Source organism: Nematolebias whitei, chromosome 15, assembly GCF_014905685.2.
Source record: "Nematolebias whitei isolate Nwh7 chromosome 15, NemWhi1, whole genome shotgun sequence".
Lineage (NCBI taxonomy): Eukaryota > Metazoa > Chordata > Actinopteri > Cyprinodontiformes > Rivulidae > Nematolebias > Nematolebias whitei.
The window spans coordinates 27,276,448-27,293,347 of record NC_056512.1 but is presented as its reverse complement, the minus strand read 5'-3'; the positions used below and the strand labels follow the sequence as shown (position 1 = coordinate 27,293,347).

Below are 16,900 nucleotides of genomic sequence, written 5' to 3'. Positions count from 1 at the left end.
TTATGTTTAAATATGTTTCCTGCCGCAGTAACCCATCCATTCATCTGTGTTCCAAATCAGGGTTGAGGTAGAGGACGGAGCCTATTTCAGCTGTCTCTGGGAGGAGACAGGGGACACCCTGAACAGGCCTCCAGTCCTTCACAGGGACACAGACAAAGAGACAAACTATCCACTCTCTCAGTCACACCTAGGGACAATTTAGAGACGAGCCCCAAAAGGGATCCAAACTGAGATCTCTCTGTGCAGCAGCAGAGATCAGCACTGCTGTCCCACAGACACAGTTCTAACCACCAATGATCAATAATGATTTATTTAGTCTGCCATGGCAAACCATTACTGATAATTATTGTTAAGTCTTTGACATTAAGATGTGAACAGGCAGCCATATATTCACATATACTGCATGTAAATTTATTATTAATAATTCTATAATTAAAAGTGAGCCGTGTAAATTGATGTTTGTATGAAACAACTAGCCCACTGAAGTGTCAAAACGTTGGTGACCTCTGAAATAAACTTTATGTTTTTTTCAATACAAGTTTTTTTTTTTTACTCCAATAAGTAACAAATAGAACAGACTACATGGTAAGTGTATAAGTACAAAATACTGCCTGCCCTGCTAACTATGAAAAGGTAGCCACTAATAATATGTGAACAATGTGACTGATTCTAACTATTAAATGATACATGGGCTTGCCATAACTTACCCCCAGTTGACACCATGGACCACATGTGTAAGAATCTGTTTAATCTCAACTGTAGTTTGCTGCTAAAGGTGCAGGTAAATCATGTGGTCTGTAAGAGGAACAAGAAGCACGAAGCAGAGAAGCTGTAGTTCACAGTCAAACGCAGAGCGGCCATGTGTTCCCCTGCCCCTCACCCTTCTTTTTTTGTATCAGGGTAGTTCATCCCCCTCTCTCTCATTGGCTCAGCTGCTCTCAGGACCTCTCCTTCTTTCCTTGTGGTTTGTTCCAGCTCAAGTTAAAAAGTACACTAAAGTTGTCAGAGCTGCCAGATGGAGCAACGGGTGTCCTTTAGTCAGCTATATTAAACCAGAAACTACAAATTTACATAAAAAAAGGAGCAGTTTAATTCTGTTAGGACAAGCAGGGAAACCAACACCAGCAGCAGGACTCCTGGAAACTTTACTCCTCTGGGACAGACATGGTATGTCCACAACACTGCCTTGTTTTGCCTTTACACCATTAATGTGGCTCTAAAGCCATGACGGGTACTTCTTCTTGCAAGACTCACTCAGCTTCTTTTCTTTGTTGTTAATCTAACATTAGTAACAAGGCTTGTGTAGTTATCTGATCTGAGTTCTGTACAACTGTGCAACATTTCAGATCATTTTGCTTAATATACAGTTTGCAGATCCACTCTGAGCTGCAGAGACTTTCTGCAGACAGCAAGTCAAACACAGGAAGTCACTGTCAAGCCTTGTATTACTTTTTTAAGCCTTCTTTGCAGCATTAATAAACCTAAACATGAAATTTGCTCAAGTTGGCCTGTTTTTTTTTGGTTTTTTTGTCAACCTAGATTCATCTACTGTGTGAAAACAAATGACTTTCATCCTTATGCATTGATCAGATGTGGATGTGATGAACTGTCTCAAATGAAAACCAAAGCTTAAACTTTATTTTAAATAAGCTTTAATACAGCCATGCGTGTTAACTGCTTTCCTTTGTTTTAACGCGTGTTAGTGCGTTAAGATATTTTTCCATGAGCGGTTTGTGTGAACGTGTTCATGACAGACAGCTGTATTAAGCAATGTTTAGCACCTGAGGGTACTATGTACATACGGCATACAGTCTATAACATGCCCATGAAGTTGTTGGTTGCTCCTTATCTCTTTAAAAAAGGTGGACAAACCTGAGTCATGAACTTAGCACTTCAGTTCTGCTCTATGACATCATTATACAGATTATACTGCAGGTTCATTATTATTCTGCAGCATCTTAAAGACGGTTCTTTGTTAGCGTCCTTGCAGTTCAGGAATGTATATTTAGTATACATTAGTATTAGATTGTAATCACTAACAAGATGATTCAACATGTTTCTGTTTAAGTGACACTGCAGATTATTTAGCTGTTGACTTTAAAGAATGTTAAATATATACAGTATAGCCAAGTGGCGGATCACCTGATAAGCCTGTTTGTTTTACTCCTGCCCCAGGAGAGATAGCTATACGTCCAGAGTCAGCAGAGAAACTTCATCTGGGAAAACATCACTTGTACAGCTTTTAAAACATGAAGCTGACTTGTGCGTGTGAACTAGGTGCTTTTATTTTAACAATTTGTGGAGGACTGGAAAATCACCTAACCTTGACATTAAGATGTTCAGCCAAACTTTGTAGAAACACAAAACACTTTAGAAGTAATTATACACTACCGTATTTTTCAAACTATAAGGTGCACTTAAAATCCTACAATTTTCTCAAAAATCGACAGCGAGCCTTATGTATTAATTTTGGTTGTATTTAGTGACCTCAAACCGATTTAATGTGGTACACGGCACTCAAAAATCTGTCAAAATGAACTTATTTTGCTTAATGCGCCTTATAGTCTGAAAAATACGGTATTAGGAAAATAAATGGGGACTTGTTGCTTCCTTATGAGCTCTAGGGACTCACACAGGGCAGAGCAGTAGCCCAAAGCTGAAAAGTTTTTAGGTGAAATTACATTTAATCTCCTACAAAAAATACAAGTATAACAAGGTCTTTGTGGCGTCAATGTACACGGAAAGTATCTGAGGTCAAAATAGAAGTGTGAAACAAGAAAAAGGTATTTTAGCTTTTATTTACAGGCATTTACTCCTGGATTGTTTAACTAATATGACGGAGCAACAAAACAACTAGTTTTTAGTTGGGTAGACGTTCTTTGTAAGATTTCTGGTTCACGATTTGCTGACAGACTGAGTGACGCCAACAGTTAATGGCAAAGTTTTAAGCAAAGATCTAGTGTACAGGTAGCACTCGAGGTTTGTGTTTGTGGATGACTTTCAGCTATACCATACCAGATTTTAGCTCGATGTCTGTAAAAGTGTAGCCATTTTTGTGCTTGCTAAAGTTGATTAGCTGTGATGGCCATCTTGAATGCTAATCAGTTGGGAGCTTAAAAAAAATTTAATCCAGGATGTCTTACGTTTTTTGCTTCCAGACAATTGAACACGTACTTAAACACACAAATACAGGCAATTACATGATCATCGGCTGTTTGCGGCAGTGGGAGATAAATATTATTGACCTTAATGTAACACTCAAATATATTTTTACGTACAATAAAACATATATATATATATATATATATATATATTTTTTAAAACAGCCTTGATGTTGTTTGTATGTGCTTCTCTGATGGACTTCGTTCTTTATATTTGAGTTTAACGTATAATTTTTTTCTGTCAGTAGTTTTCTGTGCTCATGATGAGCTCCAGTCTAATCAAATCTTTAAACTCGGTCAGTTTTCTTTAAAAAGAAAGAAAAAAAAACCACGTCTGCCTCTATAAATAAAAAAGTAAAGTTTCACTAATTTTAGATCAACAGGTTGGACCTTTACGAGCAGAACGCTGGTTGCTTGTTCTCCAACTACACCCACTGACCAACAGCAAAAATACACAGCTGTGTGTGTGTGGGGTGTGTGTGTGTAGGGGGGGCTGACTCATGGCGAAAAAAGATAATTTAAGATTAGCCAAAGCAACGAAGGAACAAAAATATGCCGAAGAGTCACTATTAAAGAGAAAAGATGATTAAACTTTAACGTCACGTCATTAAAAAAAAGCAAAATGAGACACAAACGCTTTTTAAAATCAACTTACAAATGTAAATATATTGAGTCGTAGAGCAACAAACAAACAGATTATAATATTTTTCTTCCTGAAATGTATAGCATCAAGATATACATTTCTATACTAATTTATTTTTAAGTTTTTATATTAATTAATGGGGCTACTTGAACCCACAGCTAGACTAAAAACACTTAGGTTTTGCTAACATGCATTTATTTAGTCTGCATAATGTAAAATCACCTCTTCAAACATTTAAATTGTTTCTGTACATACGTCAATAAACCTGTTTCAGATAACTTTTTAAATAATCTCAGTTTGGTTTAACTTAATTTAATTTGGATTAAACTGCTAATCCAACAGCTTGTCCAGATGGGCTCAGGAACAAAGTGGATTGCTGCTGTTTTAAAACAAACACAAACAAAACTCAACCAGTTCAGGCAAACAGGATTAAAAAAAAAAAAACTTTACGCCCCATCAGTTTTTTGTTTTATGGTTTTCTATCAGAAATATGATTTTCCAGACAAAATGCACTGGAAGTGCTACAGCTAGCTGCTGCAAATTAAGGTTACATTTCTACCAGAGTCAGAAATTAGCTAAAGATGAACCAGTATTGTACTCATTTATAAATATTGTAATTGTTGTAACTCAGTAGTTTTAAACACTGTGTCCTTTATTTTTATTTTTTTCATAATTTTATTGTATTTACTGTTGATCTTAGCTTTTCATTTAACCAACTATTAAAGGTCCTTCTAGGGACGGGCGTTGCAAATTAGCTTTAGCTATATTCACTGTGATGCAGGCATTAGATTGTTTTGATCTGTTTTTCTTGTATCTGTCCCTGTCAAATAAACAATAAATAAATTAAATAAATAAATGATAAACGAGGTGAAAACTTCTATAGAAAACCTGAAAAATGTTCCTGAAGTTGAAACTTGAAAGGTTTTTAAACTAGAGTTTGTCTGAACTTCACTGGTGAGGATTGGTGGTGCAGAGGTTAGAGAAGACGGGCCTGTGATCGGAAAGTTGCAGGTTCAACTCCTCAGACTGACAACATCAAAATGTGTGCTGAAAAGGTGAAACACCCACACATGCCTCCACCCACATTTGCCCCACTCTGGGCCCTTGAGCAAGGCCCTTAACCCCCACCATCTGTTCCCAAACAGGTCTCTCTTGAAAATGAGTTCTCGTGACTCAGTAACACTACCTGTATAAATAAAGGGTAAATAAATAAATAAATAAATAAATAAATAAATAAATAAATAAATAAATAAATAAATAAATAAATAAATAAATAAAGGGTAAATAAATAAATAAATAATTGTCTTGTTGTAAGTGGTCCTTGTTGGTCTTGGCCATGGTCTAATTAGTCATTAGCTCATCAGTTTGTCAGAGCTAATCTCTCAAAACTGAGGTTGTCCAAATAGCTATCACCAACAGGTAAGATATTGTTTATTACCTTTCCACTGAGCAATTCTTTGAATAACGTCTACAGACCTGGACTCCAGATTCTGTAAATGGCAAATCGAAAACTCAAATCTTTATTTTTACGCTCAGTTTGGTCAGATTGTAAATTCTGACAGCAAATTAGGGATAGTCCCCCCACCTCCACCTCCACCCCACCCCTTGTTAAAGCTCTAGTAACCTCTGCATGGTTCAAGCACCTTAACACCCCCCCCCCCCCCCCCCCCCACATTATGAACCAATGCAAACCCAACACCTCCCAGCTGATTCTTCCTCCCACACGTCACCACGTGGCGGCTGCTCACATTACTTTCACTCCTCTCTACTTTATGATTTTGTTGTTGTTGTTTCAAGGTTCAAGGCTCTTTATTGTCATTCGCATCACATGCGGTACATGAGGTGGAACGAAATCGTGGTCCCAGTTACACCCAAAAATAGCAAAAGAAGAATACAAAGTATAAAAATAAACAGTATACAAGGATCTAAGATACACGCTAAACACTATGTAAAATAATACGGTGTATTAAGCAGCAGCCCGAACATGTTGTTGTTGTTGTTACTCTCTCCTCAGCTGTTATAGTACGTCTAAAACATCTTTAATGGCTGGCCGTGTGCTGAACAGTCATGCGTTTATTCTTCCTGGCTCAAACACCTCTTGTAATTTTCCATTCTCACCAGCTGATACTGACAAGGGCACATTTAAAACGATCCTGTTCCCTTAAGTTTCCGAGCCAGCTCGCCTCGCGTTGAGCCATTTTGGATCTGGCCCGCTCTCCTGAGATGACTTTTCAGCAGCAATATTCAGCTGCTGATACAAGCTGCTGCCTGCCAGACTTGGAAGGTTTAATTTCTAAACCCTCAAACCCCATTTTGGCATTTAAGCCAGCCTTTAGTTCAAATCCAGTCAGTTTGAGATATTATCTTTTTGTATTTGTAGTTTTCTGATTTTAAAAGAACCAAATTATTTTTGTTTAATTTTGATGTCATTTTAATGTACGTGGTCAAAAAGCAGCAGGATTACCAAACTACAACCACAATTTCTGTTTTAGTGACTCTTATGTCATTTGTGCGCAGAACATAGAGAATCATTCTCCCCTGTCCTTCTTGTATACTTCAAATTATGCTCAATTACGCTTGAAAAGAACCCTCGGTACCCAACCTGACAGGTCAAATTCGCAAACAGAGCTCAGATTAGACTAACAGAAAATAAATTTAACTATCTGTTCTGGTTTTAAATGCATGCGTTCTCCTCATCATCAGTCTGATTGGAGATAAGTGGTAATGATCCAACATTCAGGCCAGAGATGGGAATATTTTTCCCACAGGGCCAAACTGATGAAGCCAAGGGAACTTACACACATTCATCTGGGAAAGATATTCTACTAAGCTGTATGATTATTACACTTTTTGGGCCATTTTCCTCTTGACTTTTTAAAAGTTGGCTTTATTTTGACTGTAACTGGTTTTGTATCTGAATATGCTTGGGACTGAAGTAGAGTGCATGTAATTTGATTTAAATTGGACCTTTTTTGTGTTGCTTTGAGTTAACCTTTGTTTTGAGTTTAGTTTACCATTGACAACAAGTTTGTAGCAAAGTCATAGAGATTTTAACCTCAACACATACTTGTTCCAAAATACTTACATATCACCTCATGATTAATGGTAAATGTATTTATTTATTTTCTTATTTTTGGAGCTTTCATCTTTGATCTTGGGGGGCGAGATGGGGTAGAGATAGGGCAGCCGACTCGGGACCCGAAAGTCCCAGGTTTGATCCCCAGCCATTTCCACATGTCGTGGTGTCTCTGAGCAAGACACCCAATCCACAATTGCTCCCCGAGCACCCATACAGCTGCCCGCTGCTCCACCTGGGTGTATCCCAGGTGCGTTGGGCTAAATGCAGAGAACCTATTTTGCCGTTGTATGGGAACATACGATGATGACAACACATAACCTCAGACGGCTGAGGCGAGCTGGTCTGGGAAGCTCAGTCCTCACCTCCTTCTACAGGTGTGCAGTGGAGAGCATCCTGTGCTCGAGCATCAATGTGTGGCATGGAGGCTGCACAGCTGCATAAAGAAAAGCTTTGCAGAGAGTGGTGAAGGCTGCACAGAAATTTGTTGGAATCAGCCTCCCCACCATCACAGACATCTACACCTCCAGATGCAGGAAGAGAGCCACCTGCATCATGAAGAACCCCACTCACCCAGCACACACACTTTTTGCCCCACTCCTCTCAGGAAGGAGGTTAAGGAGCATTAAGTGTAGAACCACTAGACTGAGGAACAGCTTCTACCCTGAGGCTGTTAGACTAATGAATCTCTAACTAGAATAATCACTGTGAAAAACCATATCATGTTGCTGCTGATCTGTTTCATGTTGCTGCTGATCTGTTTCAATGTTGATGTGTTCATGCGTGCACATCTGCTCACAGACTCATGTTCATGTTTGTGCTGATGTCCAATGTTTTATGTTTTGAGTGCTTAGTGTATATTTAGTTGATGTTTTTCTTAGTTCATATCTTAGATGTTATTACTGTTTTTCTTATACATTTTATTGTTGGATGTAACTGGGACCCTGTGTACATAATTTCGCTCCACCACATGTACCACATGTGGTGCGAATGACAATAAAGAAAATCTGACTCTGACTCTGATAACACTTATCTTATCTTATCTGGATCTTCCAGTTTACTGCATATATTTTAGATTTAGACATCCACATCTTTGCTTCCTGTCATCTCAAATCTTACATTAACATGTGTCCTTCTACTGATTTTATTCAGAGCTGCATAACATATTAAAAAGTTGTTGTCACTGCAAAATCAGCAATTTATAACACCAATATCCCAAAGAACTGCTCAGACCGAAAACAAAAGCAAAAAAACATGCCAAACCGGGTGACCCCCGCTGTCCTTGACACCCACACCTGAATGATGGTGGCCAAGATGCTAAAAGGGTTCAAGGATTCAAGGATTCAAGGTTCTTTGTCATTCACAACACCATATGTGGTACATGTGGCAGAATGAAATTATTTACACAAGGTCCCAGTTACATCTAACAATAAAATGTAAAAGAAAAACAGCAATAAGATCTAAGATATGAACTAAGAACAACATCAACTAAATAATTCATTAATTAAGCACTAGTAGCATTAAAAAATGATGCCGAACAGAAGCACGAACATGAGTCTGTGTGAACAGATGAGCACGCATGAACACAGCAACATGAAACAGATCAGCAGCAACATGATGTGATTTTTCACAGTGATTATTCTGGTTAGAGATTCATGAGTCTAACAGCCTCAGGGTGGAAGCTGTTCCTCAGTCTATTCATTTCAATTCAGTTTATTTATATAACGCCAAGTCACAACAGAAGTCATCTCAGGGCACTGAACAGAAACATTCATACATAAAAATAATAATTTAACATTATTTATCTGAGGAGCAGACTGCTTTGAATTTAACTCCATCGCAGACTCTCATCTTGAGCAAGCACGAAGGCGACAGTGGAAAAGAAAAAAAACTCCCTCATGAGGAAGAAACCTTTAGCAGAACCAGGCTCAGGACAAGCGACCATCTGCTTCGACCGGCTGGGTTTGAGAGGAACAGATACACAATGGCAGGTCAAGAATCACATGTTGATAGAAATAGCATCAAATAAAAACGATTCAATTTTAACAAATCATTTAATGAAATGAGGTCAATTTGTCCTCTAGTAGTTGTTTATGGCAGCATAACAAGCCAACCCTTCCTGCATCTGGAGGTGTAGATGTCTGTGATGGTGGGGAGACTGACTCCAACAGTCTTCTGTGCAGCCTTCACCACTCTCTGCAAAGCTTTTCTTTCTGCAGCTGTGCAGCCTCCATGCCACACGTTGATGCTGGAGCACAGGATGCTCTGCACTGCACACTGCAGGTGAGGACTGAGCTTCCCAGACCAGCTCGCCTCAGTCGCCTGAGGAAGTAAAGTCTCTGATGAGTTTTATTGATCAGGCTGGTGGTGTTGTTGCCCCAGCTGAGAAAACATGGAGTGTCGAGTCACTTTACTTTAAGTTGTATTATTCTTACTTCAGACATTTAGAGCTAATAAGATGTGTCCATAGGCTGCTTCTGGCCCTCAAGCTGTGGTTTAGGTGCAGCCTCATCATAATTAAGTATATAATTAATCAATAATTAGCATTCAGACTGTGGAAGAAGCAGCTTTGTCTACTATGAGATTATGTTTTCAACTTCAAGGTTCTTTATTGTCATTCGCGTCACATGTGGTATATGAGGTAGAACGAAATTGTGCACAAAAGGTCCCAATTACATCCAACAATAGCCAAAATATAAATTGTAAAAGAAACAGTACTAAAGACCTAAGATATAAACCAATAAATACACTAAACTAAGAAGTACACTAATCTAAGTTTTGATAGAAAATTTGAGCTTTTTCTTATATAGTCGAGCAGTTATAGGTTCTCTTTTTGTATTAAGTGCTTTAAAAAGTGTTTTTTTAAACAAAACTATTATCTGCTTTAATACGTCTGAAAAATTCTGTAAACATGAGAGGCTAGCATTGCTGTTCTTTTTAGATTGCACAGCTTCTTACAGGAGTTTTACATAATCTGCCTTTAATCAGTAGCATCTATTTTATGGTTTTTCATTTCTTTATTTCTGCTATTTAAACCATTTTCCTGTGTGTTTGGTTTAGAGCTTTGTTGAAATTATGTTTGAACCTGAACTTTCAGACAGGTACTGAGAGAGGACAGACACTCCAAACCAAAGTCTTTCTGTAATCACAGTTCACAGATGATTTGACATTCTTCTCCGGCACCAAACTTATCCATGCTGGTTGTGGCCAAACTCTATAGTTTGTGTACTTTAACACTTTTGGTTTTTTAAAGGTTCTTGTCGATAGGTTTACTGACACAAATACTAGTTTTGGATGGAAAGGCTATTTTTGTTGTCCTGGCACATATTCCATGTAAGTCAAATATGAACAATCTGTTTGTGATTGTGGACTTTCACTCTGAGAGTTATCTCATAATCCCTTTTTAAACAAACTTTCTGCTCCTGGGCTGAATTTGCCGTTAGGATCAGCCCAGGACAAGCTGAAGATGGTGTGTTTCTTTACAGTGAGCTGTGATTCATTTGAAATAAGGTGTTGGTCCTGAAAAATTAGGACTAGGCGCCACAACAACAATGATCATTGGGGACTGCCTATAGGCAGGCACCTATTATTATCCACCTGACTTCAGGTTTCTTAACTTTATATCTAACTCTTGCGTCAACTTTAATGTGGCCCAAACTGCAACGTGTACCCCCACAAATGTTAAAACGAACAGCTCAGCACCGTGATGTGTGCTATTACTTTTATTGGCGTTTCAAGTTACCATGGCGACATATAGTTTGCAAACAAAGAAGCCATTTTTCTCGTTCAAAATGCTTGACAGAACTCAACAGCTTCTATCTGCGCAGTCATTCTCAGTCATTATTTGAGATATTGAGCTGAAATTTGCTCTGGTCATAGCTGAGAGCAAGTTTTCATACATTCCTAATGCAAATCAAAATACCAAGCTGGCCACCTGAGCTAAAAAAGGAAAAATACTATAAATCAGCTAGTTTTAGAGATATTGAGCTAAAATTTTGTGTGATAGCGGAGAACGTTTTCCAACACTTACTGAATCCAACTCAAAAATCCAAGATGGCCACCTTAGCTAAAAGGGAAAAATATGATATCGCAGCTATTTTTAGGGCTGTTCAGCTGAAATTTGGTATAGTAGTAGCTAAGCTGAGAGCGAACCCAAACACAGTACTAAATCGAAACTTTTAATTGGCAGCAGCCTGGCAGTCCCCGTCAAAGTTTCTCCAGGAACTTTCTAGTTTTATCAATGTTGTCGAGAGTTAATTGGATTATGGCTTGATGGCATCTACAAAGAGGTTTTCAAAAGCTTGAATAAAACTTAAATTAATTCAACATGTGATAAAGGTTTGAAAGATGTATTTATTGTTATCCATGAAGGGTAGTGTTTGTGTGTATTTGTTCGTTAGTCTGTTAGCAAAATATCTCCTGAACCAGTAAACAGATTTGAATGAAACTCTCAGAATGTAATTATTGGATGCAGACCTGCAATTACTGAGCTTTTGGAGTTAAACTGTCTCAAGTTGAACACCACAGCTAATCAACCTTCACAAGCGCAAAAAGAGCCATAACACCATCAGTTTTACAGATTTTAAAGTAAACGAGATGTGATAAAAGCTAATAATAGTCATCAACAACACACACCCAAAGCTCCAACAGATAGTGTAGCTTTGTTTTAAACTTTGCCATAACCTGTCAGAGCAAATTCTGTTTGTCTTGACTTTTCAGAAAGTACTCACTGAAAGTGTACAACTGATTCTTAACTGAACTTAGCAAACACAATAATAGCTATAACTTAGTGAATTTTATGGATTTTGAGCTAAAATTGGATATGGTAGTAGCTATATCATCCCTATCCATCCCATACAGGTCAACTTTGGCATGTAAGAAACCACGTTTTTATTTTATTCTATCGTGAAATTATATTTTTAAAAAGTTTTATTTGTTTCTTTCTTGAATGTACCAATAAAACATGTACCCAGTGTTTGCATGTTGTCTCTGTGCACAAGTGGGTTTTCTCCAGGTACTCTGGTTTCCTCCCACAAACCCAAAACATGCATGTTAGACTGACTGGCAACTCTAAATTGTCTCTAGGGGTGAGTGAGAGAGTGAATGGTTGTTTGTCTCTACTATGTGTCCCTGTGATGGACTGGAGACCTGTCCAGGGTGTACCCTATCTCTCGTACAGTGACTGCCCCCGGCCGGGATTTGATCCGGCAACCTTCTCACTGAGAGGTGACATCTCAACAGTGCCACCCCCAAACTCCTAATCTAATCTAATTAGACTCTAGCTTTGTATGCATCATTTTTAATAGTTAGGTGTTTGGGGAATATTTGCCTCTGCCATTACTTTAAATTCATTTCATAAAACATTTCATATTTCATTTAATCTGAGTGATACAACTTTCTTCACGACCAGATGGAGAAACCTGCACTGGACTCAAATGAGGAGAGGTCCTGGTTGGGAGAGGGTCAGTCTGAAACTCAGCTGTCAGCAGTGCCCAGTCCTGACAGAGCTGAGCCGAACGGTGCAGATCGGCCCGCTTGGGACTCTAAGATCCAGTATGTGTTAGCTCAGGTTGGCTTCAGTGTGGGATTAGGGAATGTGTGGAGGTTTCCATACCTTTGCCACCAAAACGGAGGTGGTGAGTGTCTTTAAAGAAATATTATAAACACAAGAATCTTCTAATATTTTTTCTTACAAATGCAAAAAAAAAAAAATTAAGTCATGCAACGTTGGATAAATGAACAGCAATAAGTAACTTCTAATTTAAATGTATCCTTCCAGGAGCCTTCATGCTTCTGTATGTTTTCCTTCTGCTGCTTGTTGGAGTTCCTCTCTTTTTTATGGAGCTAGCTGCTGGCCAAAGTATTCGACAGGGCAGCATTGGGGTTTGGAAGCACATCTCCCCAAAGCTGGTGGGGATCGGCTACTCCAGCATCGTGGTGAGCATATTTGGACTTGAGATCACTTATATAATGGTGGCATTTAAAAGCCAAGACATCAGAATCAGAATCAGAATCAGTTTATTATCGCCATGTCAATGAACATGGAAGCAGAAAAAATCCTCCTTTTGTGATCTGTAACTCACCTCAACTATGAAAGGCTGTTGTCTGAAAGAATCTTCTTTAGCTTTCATAGATTAAAGCTGCAAGAATAAATAAAAAGCAGACATGAGTTCACAGTTTATTCATGCACAGCCTTATTTTGGGGGTGTTTCTGTAAGCTGACTTACTTTGTATGACTTGCAGCCCCGTGTGTATTTTTGGAAATGAAGGTGACATCATGTCATGCTGTAACTTGAGAGCTGCAGTTTGTTGTGTAACACTTTTCTCTGTGGACAAGACAAGGCAAACTCAGAAGCGTGCAAGGACCTTTAATGCTTTACAGCACAGAAGCACTTATTATAGAGGCTTCTTATAAAAAATTATTTTTTTAATTCATGGTAACAAGATGATGACGTTTTCACTTTCCCCCATTCAAATAACAAAGAAATGTATTATGTAGAAGTTTGTGTTTCACATATCTAAGATGAAAGAAAAATATTTATTTTAAATATTCTGTTTTTCTTTTTTTAGGTCTGTTTTTATGTGGCTCTTTACTACAATGTTATCATTGCATGGAGCCTGTTCTATTTGGGTAACTCCTTTCAGTATCCTCTGCCGTGGCATCAGTGTCCAATGGATGTCACCGTCAATGAAACAGGTACTGACAAGAAGGAAATCAAATGTGATGCCTTTTATATGTCAGAACAACATCTGTGGTGGTGTCTGTCTTTGATACACAGTAAAGGAGTGTGAAAAAAGCTCCCCCACGCCATACTTCTGGTTTCGGAAAGCTCTAAACATCACAAATTCCATCGAGGACAGTGGAGAATTTAACCCCATCATGACAGGATGTTTGTTGGCTGCTTGGGCCATCGTGTCGCTGGCTATGATCAAGGGCATCAAGTCCTCTGCAAGGGTAAGAGAATCCAACACCTGAGAGCCCTAGATGGAAGGAAAGTTTTAAAAGGCATATGAAAAGCCTGAAAAACTGTCTAACAAGATATAACAAAGTTAAGTCAGGTCCTCTGGATGCATTAAAAAAAAAATTGAAACATTGACTTTGTCGGTCTGAGGAGCTGCACTAAACTTAGTCTTATAAATAGCTACCTAGCATATGCAAAATAAATATCTACCTAACATGTGCTAAATAAATATCTACCTAACATATGCCATATAAATGGCACCTAGCGTATGCTAAATAAATAGCTAGGTAGCTATTTATTTAGCATATGATGGGTAGTTATTTATTTGCATATGCTAGGTAACCTAGCATATGCTAAATATATAGCATCTAGCATACGCTAAATAAATAGCTACCTAGCATATGCCAATCCCCACCAGCTTTGAGGAGATGGGCTTCCAATGCTACCCTGTTGAATACTTTGGCCAGTAACATATGCTAGCGTATACTAGGTGCTATTTATAAGACTGAGTTTAGTGCAGCTCCTCAGACTGACAAAGTCTTTTGGACAAAAGATGACTGTTTCAACATTTTTTTTTTATCTGTCCAGAGGACCTGACTTACATTTGTTACATTTTTCTACCTAGTTTATTGAGCATGCATCAGGATAAGTTGTTATAATCTTAAGGGGATAGAGATATTTGTCAAACCAAAATTCAGAACTAGTCTGAAGGGAAGGTCTACCTCAATCCAAGGAATTGGATTGTGGAATGGTCTTGAGAGTGATGTTAAAAATGCCAAGTCAATGTGCACATTTAAGAAAAAGATCAAAGCTGGATTGTTAAAAAAAAAAAATGAAGTAGCTTAGTGTGTTTTTAGTATTAGAATTAGAAAAATTAGAAAGAGTTATTAATTTTGTTCTGTTACTTGAAAATTATTATGATTGAACCAATTGTTTGAAAAAAGGGGCAGATATAATAAGATTTTTTCTTCTTTCTGCTGCCTTTCATTTTAAATCTCTTGTATCTTTTTTATATTGTTATGGAATTGTTTTGTACTTTTTTAAATGAATAAACTTTATACCATACCGTACCATATGTCAAACAAGATAATTTATATTACAAAAATACTCACCTCCTTTGAAGCAAATCATAAAAACAAGGCATGACTGAAGACATTTGCACTGTAAGATTCAAAATATCAGGAAATTTTACTTTAAGTTTTAAAACTTCACTCTGAGAAGCCAACATGAAGAATATGAACCTTTGTTTGGTGTCATTTGCTACAATTATCATGGACTGGATTCAGCTAGACTGCTCCAAATCATGATTCTACCACCACCATGCTGTTGAGCTTAGAGCTTTCCAGCTGTAGCTGCAAAAACTAAACGTTTTCTTAGTTTTATTTTTCATGAGGATTTAACTGATGAACAGTTTTGATAGTTTTTTTTTATTTATTATTTAGTTTCCTTTTTTGTTATTTTTAAATACTTTTTACATATTTTCTTATGCATAATTTCCCTCTTTTGTATGATGTTAGGTGATGTACTTTTCCTCCGTGTTTCCCTACGTGGTGCTTTTTATTTTCCTGATCAGAGGATTGTTGTTGGATGGTGCTATTGATGGAATCGCCTACATGTTTTATCCAAAAGTAAGCAAACCAACATTGTCACACAACTGTCCTTTTTTGATTACTATATGTAAAAAGTAAATCAACTTAGCCTCAAATTTTCTGACCTTTTCTAAAATCAGTGACTCAGTGAGACTTTATTTTGTTGTATTTCTCAGCTGGAGATCTGGGGTAGTGTCCAGGTGTGGCGGCAGGCGGCCACGCAGGTGTTTTTTGCCCTCGGTCTGGGATATGGCTCAGTTATCGCATATTCCTCCTACAATCCAGTAAACAACAACTGCCACCAGGACGCGCTGTTGGTCTCCTGCATCAACTTTATGACATCTGTGCTGGCCTCGCTGGTGGTTTTCATCGTGCTTGGTTTTCGTGCCAAGAGCATTGCCCTACACTGTGTAGCTGAGTATGTCTGTGTTTTTATTGACAGAACAAAAGGTATATTTGTCTCTTATGTTTGTGCTGATCTTATATCTTGCAGAAATCTTGGTGTGTTAAATCTTATGGCTTCTAATGGATCGAGTCAACCCTGGTGGCCCTTTTTCAATATCACAGATCCAAGCTCTGTGTCTATACCTGAATACAGACAGTGGTACGGTGAATATGGCTCCATGGTGGGGCTTAAAGTCACCGACTGCAGCCTGGAGGAGGAGATGAACAAGGTATCAGAATGAACCGATAAGCTTCTTGTTTGAAAAAGCAGGTTTCACCAAACTCCAGAGCCAGAAATAAAGCTTTACGGTCAATATTTATTGTACAAAATGGAGTTAAAACACATAGTTGAAACATAAACTAATGTACAAATGTCAACATGTTAGAGTTGCTTTCGGGCACAAAAAATCCGATCCGACCTAGCCCCAGCCCGTAATCATCATTTCCCTAACCCGACCCGACCCAACAAATTAACAGTAATTATAGGTTTGAACCCGAAAACCCCCCGGACATTTTTAATTAAGCGTTGACAGCTTATATCATTATTAACGGTCATCAGACATGCACAGCTGAGTAAAGTGGGCAGAAGATCGAAGCTGAGAGGGTGTTCATCCTTTCATGGCCGTCAAAGCACATTGAATCCCTGCTTCTGCCTGCATTCAGCATTATTCAGACATGGACCCTACTCTGACATGTCAGATATTTTGTGATCTCAACCGTTCGGGTTATCGGCCGCACGCGTCCACTGAGTGCAGCGGATGAATGAACATCCATTTGAGCTGATGGATCGCTGGCAGTAGTCCATCTGAAGCTTAAATGAACTTTTTACCTCTTTCAAGGCCGGTCAGCGTGCAGTCAAATGGCTGCGTGCGGCTGGTGATTGTATGGTAGGCCATGTTGCCATATAATTGGATCATCAGCCGCACGCATCTGCTGACGCAATCAAAAGCCCAACACCGACCCGGCCCGCACATTAAGCTGTCATGAATCACGTCCCTGTATTTTGATCTTTATCACTCTGTTCA

The 16,900-nt window shown here is 38.4% G+C and overlaps 1 protein-coding gene across 1 annotated transcript; it reads left to right on the top strand.

The window, feature by feature from the left end:
• Nucleotides 1-1,031: 1,031 nt before the first annotated feature.
• On the top strand, nt 1,032-16,117 carry slc6a16a (solute carrier family 6 member 16a). The gene is made up of 8 exons (XM_037688519.1): nt 1,032-1,167; nt 12,291-12,516; nt 12,660-12,817; nt 13,451-13,577; nt 13,660-13,835; nt 15,360-15,470; nt 15,608-15,849; nt 15,925-16,117. The coding sequence occupies exons 1-8, from the start codon at nt 1,165-1,167 to the stop codon at nt 16,115-16,117; spliced, it is 1,236 nt and encodes a 411-aa protein (XP_037544447.1). The 5' UTR covers nt 1,032-1,164.
• The last annotated feature ends 783 nt before the right edge of the window (nt 16,118-16,900 follow it).